Source organism: Sinocyclocheilus rhinocerous, unplaced genomic scaffold (genome assembly GCF_001515625.1).
Source record: "Sinocyclocheilus rhinocerous isolate Xijiao unplaced genomic scaffold, SAMN03320098_v1.1 scaffold225, whole genome shotgun sequence".
In the NCBI taxonomy this organism is placed as follows: domain Eukaryota; kingdom Metazoa; phylum Chordata; class Actinopteri; order Cypriniformes; family Cyprinidae; genus Sinocyclocheilus; species Sinocyclocheilus rhinocerous.
In genome coordinates, this window is record NW_015630532.1 from 2174525 (window position 1) to 2184903 (window position 10379).

Genomic DNA, 10379 nt, shown 5'->3' on the forward strand with positions numbered 1-10379 from the left:
GGAGGGAGGGAGGGAGAGTGATGAGTGATCTGCGTAGCCTTTAATCAAGGTTTCCAAATGTTTTCCCTGGACTTACATTCTCCCTGGACTCTTTCTGTCACACACTTAATCTTTTTATTTATTGGTGTGTAGGTTTTAAAAAGCCTCTTCTCTAATCCCAAATGGGTTTATCTTAACTCTCTGGCACACAGAATTAAAAAACTATTGTTCAGGTTTATTAGTGTACTGTGACCGGAATCGGAATCAAAACCAAATTGCTTTACAAGTTATCAGATGGTCTGTATGTTCAGTGTTCCAGTGTTCTAATACTTAGAATAAGGTTAAGAGCTGTCAACAGATGATTTGATGTTGTTGAAGTGGCCCATTGCTGAGGTTATACAACCACACAACCAATGGTATTGTGTTCCAGTGTACACCAATTAAGCAGACATAAAAAAAACAGTACACATATAAGGGTGTGCATTATGCACAGACACTAGACTGACTAATGACACTGTTCTAAAAGCATATGAAAACATTATATTTTTAATGTTGGATTTTTGTAGCCTAGTGGTTTTCATCAGGATCAGGACATTTTAACTCTGTTGTGGCTGAAATGAAAGAGGTTATTGCAAGAAACATGTTTAGGCAAATAAAGAATAGCTGTGTTGCAATTTATTCAAATATTTTTAATTTAGCTTCAGAAGCTTTTGGAAACTGCATGGGAAATTAGTGCACATTTGTAGACCACTTTAGAAATCTTAAAGCAAATTTCAGTGTGTTCTCTATTCACTTCAGGAATATGTGAGTAAGAAAGCAGTGAGGGGAATGGAAAATGAAGGCTGTAGGACTGTAGTGTTTACAATCCCTGTGTTCTTTTCTTCTTCCAGAAATCAGAAGTGAGACTGTTTGCTTATTTAATATAAAACATTAGAAAATGTTTTAATATAAAATATTTAATATAAAACAGCCCTATAGATGCAGTTCTTTCAGAATCTGACAACTAAACAAAGAAACAGGTACAAACATGCTATTATGACAGACAGTGCGGTGTTGGGTGAAAATTTTACATGGGTCTCAGCTATCAACATATTGGACAAGAATTGAGACATTTTTTCAAAGACCCACACACTCAAAAATTCATCCACTTGTTCAAATTATTTCTGAGGGAGGACTCAAACTGAGAAGAGGAAAAATAGACCAAGTAACGTAAAGAAAGCACTGCGACTATTATGGAGCTGAGACTGATGATATGAATGAAATGAAAGAGAAAATAAAAAGAGATACATTAGAGACATCATGCTATTAGAACTCTTAAAGCCAAATGTAACAATGCAATAAAAAGTCATTACATTCAAATAAATTGAAAAATACCTTTTTGTGTGTGTGTCAGAATGCTACAAGTATTAATCCATAAACATTATTGGGAAAGCAATATAGAGCAAAGAGTTTAACCTCAAAAATTACACTAAACACAAAGCATTTAGCATCATATACTGTGTTTATACAGGATAATATACTTAATAAAATAATTACTGTACTGTGTGCTCTCTTCAGTATAGAAATGCTCTTCACATCCTTCACCACCAAATTAAAAAACTCATATGCACTAAGTGCCAGGATAATTATAGGTACTGCCTTAAGAATCTTTTTTTTTCTTCTCAATATCCGTTCTTGACAGTACATCTCAAGGAAGGAATGGTGGTATTTACAATAAGGTTCTTTGGTTGCAACAGCATTAGTTAATGCTTTGGTCATCATGAACTAACAATGAACAGTACTTTTACTGCATTTATTAGGTCATTTCTACAGATTCAGTACTATGATTTAGTTATAATATACATTTTAGTTATATTTTTATGCATTATATAAATTAACATGAATGAATGTATATTGATTAACTGGCAATGAACAATGTTATATTTACAAATTATAATCATACTTGGATGTTTTTGCTAAATGGTTTTATGTAGATGTTTTGTAAGACTGGACTACATTTATTTCTAATTCTTAATGCATATGTTTTTGACTGTTAATAGTGTAATTGTTAACTGTTATTGCCCATTTGAAGACACTTGTAGAAAAACTGTAAATAGGATAACTTTAATTGTAGGAATCTGATCCTTAATATTTAGAATGTTCCAGATATTACGCTGACACCACCATGAATCTCTTACTGCAAGGGATTTATGCAGAGCCACAGACATTATTACCATGCTATGGTTGAGTGCTATCTCTTATGCCACACTCAGATGAGCTGGACACTCTCAATACTCAAATCAGTCCTAAGGGGAAATTTGTAAGAGCTATTCTATTTGATCATTCATTCGATCCAGCTGTCCTCAATGGCATTGAACTCTCATGATCCTTGCCTTCCCTTACCAACCATAAAAACACAACAATCCAAAGAGTCATCCAAAGAATGTATTATAATTTACAGTAGGTTTGAAAATGTGAGTTGATGGTTTAAACATCTGAAATAAATGTATCGTATTTCATTAATATTGAATGTTCAATTCTGGTCAGTCTCAACACTGCGGGTGGATGATGCAGGAAAATATATGAAAAGCAAGGCTCCACAATTGCTTGGTTTTGATTCTGAGTGACACCTCAAGACAACATTCACCTTGAAACTACTGGCATGTTTTTTTTGAAAATATGTTATTCAACCAACTCTTAACGGAGAGCTGAAGAGTCCAAGCTTTTAGCACATCAGTTTATGCTTGAATTTTAGAAGCGGTTAATGGGGTATTGTTTTTTCTTTCTTTCTTTCAGTGTATTACTGAGGCTCTCAATTCACTCTTTTATTTCCATACTGGCATTCTTAGTGAGAGAAGATGAGAGCTTATCCTATTGTATTAATTGTCTCATGCCTTCTCATCATCTTTTGTTTTTGTCCTCTACATCTCTCTGTGAAACAATTGACTCCACTGTTGTATATATGTCTCAAGGATGATCAGGATGTTGCCATGGAGACCCCTTATATGATGTTTTACCTTGTATTTAACAGACTGAAGGGCTGAAAGGTTTGAGGCTGTTAGAACCTGAACGCACTAAAATATGCATAGACAAAAACATCGTTCAGTTAGATTTATGTATGAAGTAACCACAGAATATCAGAGGAATTACATTTTTACTAATTTAATAATGCCCATTTTGACAGCCTATTTAAAGGCAATTGGCTTTGAGTATAACCCTGAATGACAAAAACATTCAATTTATTAAACCTGGACTGCCTTTGACAATTAAAAACTTGACAATGCTTGCATACTGGAAAACAGGGTTTGTATATTGAGGAATATAAGTAGACTGATCAGCCAAAAATATACTACTTAATATTTTGTGTGAGTCTTTAGCGCTCTCCTCTGTCAAAGACGCACATTACAAGTAAAATAAATTTTTTTTTCTTTGTTCTACAGGAAAGTCATAGATCAGACGTTTGTTATTTTCTAATACATTGAGGTATTAATGACTAAATTTGTAACTATTACACTGTAGTTTTTGCAGAATTTATATAAACACAAATTAAACGTTGGCTATATTTAAAAATCCACTACAACATGACATAAAAATCCACTACAACATGACATAAAAATCCACTACAACATGTTGTATATATTTATTGAACTGTTGCAGACCTTCTATAAAAGTAATACGCTTCTTATAGCTGTGGTTTTACCACAATTAAGCTGGTTTAACATCACCCCGTAACTGTGGTAAAATCACCTGTTTTCACAGTCTTGAGTAGCTCTCAAAATGATGCTCTTCTGTGATGTCAAGGAATATCTATATATTTTGTTTCTTTAGTTTGAGGCCAGAATCTGATCCACCCAGTCGCGGAGCTCAGTGACACGGGCGTACACACCAGGAATGCTAGTGTCACAACGGCTGCTTCCCCAGGACACGATACCCACCAGAGTCCAGACATCACCCTTCTGACACACCAGAGGACCGCCAGAGTCACCCTAAACAGACAGCAGGACAAGAGAGTTAGGGGAGAACATTAGAGAGGAAGTGAGGATGAAACAATAGTCTTACCATGCAGGAGGAGGCACCAGCAGCACCTGCACAAATCATCGTATCATGGATGTTGCTTCCCCAGTAGCTCTTACAGTCCTGGTTGGACAACAGAGGCAAAGCAACCTGCTGAAGCTCATCAGGGGTGAACAGAGCTACACGGAGAGGGAGAATAAGACGGCAATCATAAAACATGCTGGTATTCGAAATATATACAAACATGTACACTACTATCAAAAGTTTGGGGTCAGTAAATGTTTTTCTCTTACACATTAAGCTAATCAAATGTGACAGTATAGACATTTATAATGTTACAAAATATTTATTTGTCAAACAAACACTGTTCTTTTGAACTTTTGATGCATCAAAGAATCCTGAAAAACAGGTTTCCACAAAAAAAAAAAAAAAAAAAAATCATGGTTTCTACACTTTTTCTGCAATAAAACCATGGTTAATTTTCGTAAGGGATTGGCTACACATGACATAGTCGAGCGACAGTTACTACGGTAAAACATATGGTAAATGTGTGGACTTTTTAAATGATCCCTTTCCCACGATAGGCAAACATTAAATTAATAATTTCACTCATAAATACAGGACTATCGACTATTTTATGAGACGGCTATATTAGAATGAGTTTTGAAGGATCATGTGACACTGAAGAATGGAGAATGACTGACTAATAAAAATAATTATTTCAAATTGTAATAATATTTCACAATATTACTGTTTTTACTGTATTGCTGTATTGGTGAGCAGAAGAGACTTAAAAAACTTTAAAAAAAAAAAACTTACATACCCCAAACTTTTCAACAGCTGTGTATATGATTCAAACTCAATATATATTATGTTAATAATTATAATAATGTCAATAATGTAATATTGTATTAGTATTATCATCATTATTTCGCTGTTGTATGCTTTTTAGAAATATGACTTGATTTTGAGATATTTCTATTGATCTAGAACCAAAAGCAGGCATGTATTATAAACTGTGTTTATATGTTAGTCAGATAACCAACCATTGTATCTGGTCACTCCCCAGCCAGAAGTAACACAGGTCATGCCAGGGGCAAATTCATCTGAAGTCTCAGCAAGACAAACAGGGGACACATGGGCGTTCAGTGAGACAGGTTCGGTCAGCTTGATCAAGGCAATGTCATTCTCTATGGTGTTAGAGTTCCACTGAGGATGGGTGAACACCTGGAAACACAGAAAAAATAACAATGAAGAGAAATTCAAAGTAAAGGTTTAGTACACACGGCCAGAAAAAGGTCCAAAGCTGTCACTGGGGCAATACCCTTAAAGGTATAAAAGTTAAAACATACATCTTTGTAACTTATTTACCTCTAAATGGTACATAATAGTACTTATGCCTTAAAGGTGCATATTAGTACTTTAAAAGTACACATCAATACCTAAAGGGTATATATTTGTAACTTTTTGAAAGGGTACTGCCCCAGTGACACTTTTCTACTTTTTTGTATGATAGTTTACTAACATGAATTATCATGTTCCATCTAGTATTCTAAATAATTTGCACATTGTTTACATAACTTTGTGGAGTGAAAAAGGACCATGAAGCATATTTGAAACGCTTTAAGTCTCCAGCTCTTGTGTATTGTTGAGGAATAAGTTTGAAGTTCTTGAGCCTCACTTTTGATACTCTCATAGTCTGCGTGTCCTCTTGAGTGTTGCTGCTTCCCTTGTTATGCTCTCCCAGAATCACACGGTGACTAGTTCTGCAGATAAACCACAGAGGTTAATAAATCCACGTCTATCCCAGCATTCATGCATAGATAACATGATGATTTAACTGTCTCACCTCACACTGCAGTGAGCAGCAGTCACAGCCCAGTACTCATTAATCAGAGAGCCACCGCAGAAGTGGAAGCCAGTGAAGTCCTGTCATTTAAACAACAAAGAAAGAAACGATACTTTGTGTAAGCTGTGAACTAATTTCCAGGAATCGCAATAGAAATCTAAAAAAGTCGATTGAAGTTTTGCTAGCTGGAACTAACACAGTACCTGCAGAGAGACCTGCCAGGGCCAGGAGTGAGGCACTGCCTCCTCACCGTTCACAATGCGGGCATAGCCACTGACAACAGGAGGAATGGCAGGAATGCCACAGCCTGAAGAAAAGAGGTGCAACGGGATTAACAGATGCAAGAAGACTGTAAATAATGAAATTTGATAGTAGAATTGATCAGGGCCAAATATTTTTGTAAATGCAAAGCGTATTTTTAACATAGGATGGTGACTAGCAATACTGATATTTTCAGCAACTGTGACTATGACCTTTGAAAAACAGAGGTTTAAAATAATAAAAAAAATAAAACTTCCTCACCATAGGCTGCACTAAAGAAGGCAACGCAGGACAGCAGCCACAGGAAAGACATTGTGCAGAAGACACAGAATTACTGACGGCAGAAAGTCCTATTTAATAGCAATGATTTAATTATTTAATTTAATAGTAATATTTCATACCAATGAGGGCATGATGACCTGACGTTATGGTCAAAAATTAACCTTGAGAGTCTGCATCAGCTGGTCTTCACCTGTGCAGAATCCCATGATTTCACACCACTGTACTTGAACATTGTCATGTTTAACATGCAAAGTTCATTCTTTATAAACTGGGCAGTACTTCATGAATGTGCCATTGAACACTTGTTTTTGATTGGTTTTTAAATCTTTTATTCTATTAAGTAATTTTAATTATTTATTTGTTGTTCATGCTTTCTATTAGAAAATATATTTCAAATAATATTTCAAATAATAAATAACTGAAAATATTAGCCAACTAATATTTATCTGGGATGTTCACATTTAATTTGACTCTTTTTAAGTGCTAAATAAACAAATATTTCATAAGATAGTTCACCTAAAAAAATAAAATTCTGTCATTTACCATCATGTTGTTTCACCTTCACCTTTTTTTCTTCTGTGGAACTCAAAAGAAGATATTTTCAGAAGTGTTTTGTTTTATTGTACTGCCTACAGTGGAAGCCAATGGTCACCAAAATGGTTAATAATTTTGTTTGGCAAAAGCTTCTTATTCAAAAATTCCTCTACAAAAACACCTTTTGTCTAAAAAATAAAGAAAGAAAAAAAAAAGTATTTCAGTAATTTGATTAGAGGTCACATGCAAAACATGATTTTGGAATGCTAAACTATTGCTGATAAGCAAATGCTAATGCATCTTTACTTAAACAGTTTTCTTCTTTGGTGAAATAATGGAAATGAAACATGAAATACATCCATCCTATGCAATGCAATGCTGTATGCAACAGGTTGAGATAACAGATGAGCAGGTGACACCTTTACATAGTACATACTGCATGGGTCATTCTAAAAATGTTCTAAAAGCAAAATGTTGCACTGCAAAACAGTGCAGCTCTTTGTTTGTTTGTTTTTTTACATAAAAGCATCTTGACATTTTTACTAATCATAAAGCATAACTTTACAGTTGTTTTTATTTTATTGTTTATTTATTTTACTCATTATTAATAGTTTACAAAATATGAATGCTCAAAATGTCAATAGCATGTTAAATACACATCACTGATGCAATACAAATCCTTCACATGAACACTACACTTTGTACCATATGTAAAGGTAAATTAATACTAATACTAGTGTTCAACATTTGGAACACAAATGATATGAAAAAAAGGGACAAGTATTCTAAATATTGAATCATTTAATACATAATTATCTTATTATTCATTCATTCATTCATTCATTCAATTTGTATTGTTTTATTTCTTAACCTGGGAAAACAAAATAAGTAAAATAAGTAACATTAGAAAAATAATAATCACAATAATATATAGGGGATAAATATATTATATTTATCTAAGAATAATAATCTTATAATAGAAGGGGATAAAGGTGACAAGGTTTTTTTTTAAGCATCAGGCAAATTTAAATTGTAATTCTTATTTAATCATATGTTTAATCACAAAATCTTGTCCATAAGTGAAAAATCAAAGTAAACATGTCAGCAAATTTCAAGAATGACTCATGCATGTTGCAATATATGTAAACATATGAGAAGGTCAGCTATATAAACCCCCAAGAGTTAAAATGTCTTTCATCTGGATTCTGTCGTGCCTTGCTTTCATTGGAACAGCCTATATATATATATATATATATTTAACCTCCTGACTAGCAGGAAAAAATTTTGTCATGTCATTACATTGTTTAGAGCATGAAAATTTTTTTTTTTAAATTATATTTTATTCATATGTATGAGCATGATCATATGTATCTGAAGAGGTCATCGGGACTTTAAAAAGTCCTGTTTTAAAAAAAAATAAAAATCACAAGTCAATTTTCATTTTTTTTATACCAAACTTTATATAAAGATGATTCTCAACTATGTTATGAAAGATATTTTTACAATTTTTCTTTATGCAAAATGTGTGTAAAATGGCCATAAACGAGTTTTTCCATTATGCACAATGTATCTATAAACTGTATCTAATTTGCATATTAATATATGTCAACATAGAATGAATCAACATTGAATGAACAAATAAGTGCAATAATGGGAGTAATAATTAGCAAGATTTTCATAATAATATCTAATATTTAATAGGAATATTGATATATAATTTTTTTCTCATTCATTTGTTGTGTTTCCCAAAATGTGTAATAAACATGCTTTAAGTCCTGGTGTCCTCTACAGTGGACATGTATGAAACTGATGTCCTGTTTCATAACAGAAGGTCATATTTTGATTTGAAACCCCATAACATTTTCCTGAGATGTTGATTTATGACAAACAATTTGTATTTTTAAAAACCATTTTTCTTTATGCAAAATGTGTGTAAAATGGCCATAAACGAGTTTTTCCATTATGCACAATGTATCTATAAACTGTATCTAATTTGCATATTAATATATGTCAACATAGAATGAATCAACATTGAATGAACAAATAAGTGCAATAATGGGAGTAATAATAAGCAAGATTTTCATAATAATATCTAATATTTAATAGGAATATTGATATATAATTTTTTTCTCTATTGATTTCCCAAAATGTGTAATGCTTTAAGTTCTGATGTCCTCTACAGTGGACATGTATGAAATCGATGTCCTGTTACATAACAGAAGGTCATATTTTGATTTGAAACCCCATAACATTTTCCTGAGATGTTGATTTATGACAAACAATTTGAAAATTAGTCAGATTTAAATGATAATTACAAAATATTAGCATATTTCCTTAAGGGTGTTACACTTGATCACTATGTCAGCCATTTTGTCAGCCATTTTTAAAGACCAAGGAGAGGGAGTGGTCATGGTGAAACCTCCAAACAATATCGATATTAGTATCTCTGAAAAGCCCTGAATGTGCTCTGTACAGGACATCCAGACTTAAAACTGTAACGTCTCAGAGAAATTGCTAAAACATAATGTCCTCTACAGAGGACAAAACTCCATAGCTGATAGTCAGGAGGATATATATATATATATATATATATATATTTATTTTTTATTGATTTATTTTTATTCTAAAGGCTGTGGTGTTCCTGCCATCCCCCCTATTATCAATGGCTACTCCAGGATTGTGAATGGTGAAGAGGCAGTGCCCCATTCCTGGCCCTGCAGGTGTCTCTGCAGGTACAGACATCTTCATTAACAAATGACATATAGATGATAGAGATATTTAATAAAACAAACATTAAAAAAATCCATAAATAAACAAATTGAACATCTCATTTAAGGACTCCACTGGCTTCCACTTCTGCGGTGGCTCCCTGATCAATGAGTTGTGGGTTGTGACTGCTGCTCACTGCGATGTCAGGTAAGACAAGATTAAATTTACAACTTTACAATGTTTAGCCTGTAGGAATCTATTGGGATTAAGTTTGCATTTCAAACTTGCATGTCCTGTTGCCAAAGTTTTTGGGTTATACAATTTTGATTATTTAATTTTTTACAGAACCTCTCACCGCGTCATCCTGGGTGAGCATGATCGCTCATCCAATGCTGAGGCCATTCAGACCATTAGTGTTGGAAAGGTGTGTAGACTCTCAATATCTGTTATCCTGAGTATCATTTCCTACAGAAAGAGCATCCATCCAAATTCACTACATAAATATATAGCTAAATAATTTCATCAATTAATAAAAACTAAAAAAAAAATGTGTATCTTTAACAGCACATCATGGACAATCAGTGAGTAATGATGCTCACACGAAACAATCTTCATTCGCTCGACATCTCTGAAAATATTCAAAATTACTGTCCAGGACTACTTCAATCAGTGTACCAAATTTCATGATTTTCCTATCTACAGTTCATAGGGCTGCCATAGACTTCTCACAATACCAATAGCACCTTCAGTGCTTGGCCCCTAATAATGATAA

At 33.4% G+C, this 10379-nt stretch overlaps 2 protein-coding genes across 2 annotated transcripts in view; one reads left to right on the forward strand and one right to left on the reverse strand.

Moving 5' to 3' along the window:
* Positions 1-3593: 3593 nt before the first annotated feature.
* On the reverse strand, positions 3594-6405 carry ctrb.3 (chymotrypsinogen B, tandem duplicate 3). The gene is made up of 7 exons (XM_016552954.1): positions 6344-6405; positions 6025-6128; positions 5822-5901; positions 5654-5738; positions 5019-5199; positions 4018-4151; positions 3594-3944 (listed from the first exon to the last, which is right to left on the reverse strand). The coding sequence occupies exons 1-7, from the start codon at positions 6393-6395 to the stop codon at positions 3783-3785; spliced, it is 798 nt and encodes a 265-aa protein (XP_016408440.1). The 5' UTR covers positions 6396-6405; the 3' UTR covers positions 3594-3782.
* Positions 6406-9067: 2662 nt separating this feature from the next.
* LOC107740487 (chymotrypsin A-like) overlaps positions 9068-10379 on the forward strand; it is a 4885-nt gene continuing 3573 nt past the window's right edge. The window contains exons 1-4 of the mRNA XM_016552943.1: positions 9068-9087; positions 9591-9630; positions 9735-9814; positions 9953-10031. Of these exons, the coding sequence (XP_016408429.1) occupies positions 9068-9087; positions 9591-9630; positions 9735-9814; positions 9953-10031 (219 nt within the window). The remainder of the gene's footprint in view (positions 9088-9590; positions 9631-9734; positions 9815-9952; positions 10032-10379) is intronic.

Excerpts from the sequence above, each read along its gene's own strand:
- ctrb.3 (XM_016552954.1), bottom strand. The coding sequence starts at position 6,395 with ATGTCTTTCCTGTGGCTGCTGTCCTGCGTTGCCTTCTTTAGTGCAGCC. Across the intron at positions 6,129-6,343 it reads CTTCTTTAGTGCAGCCTATG|GCTGTGGCATTCCTGCCATT; the intron begins GTGAGGAAGTTT and ends TCTTTTCTTCAG. Across the intron at positions 4,152-5,018 it reads GGGAGTGACCAGATACAATG|CTCTGTTCACCCCTGATGAG; the intron begins GTTGGTTATCTG and ends CTCTCCGTGTAG.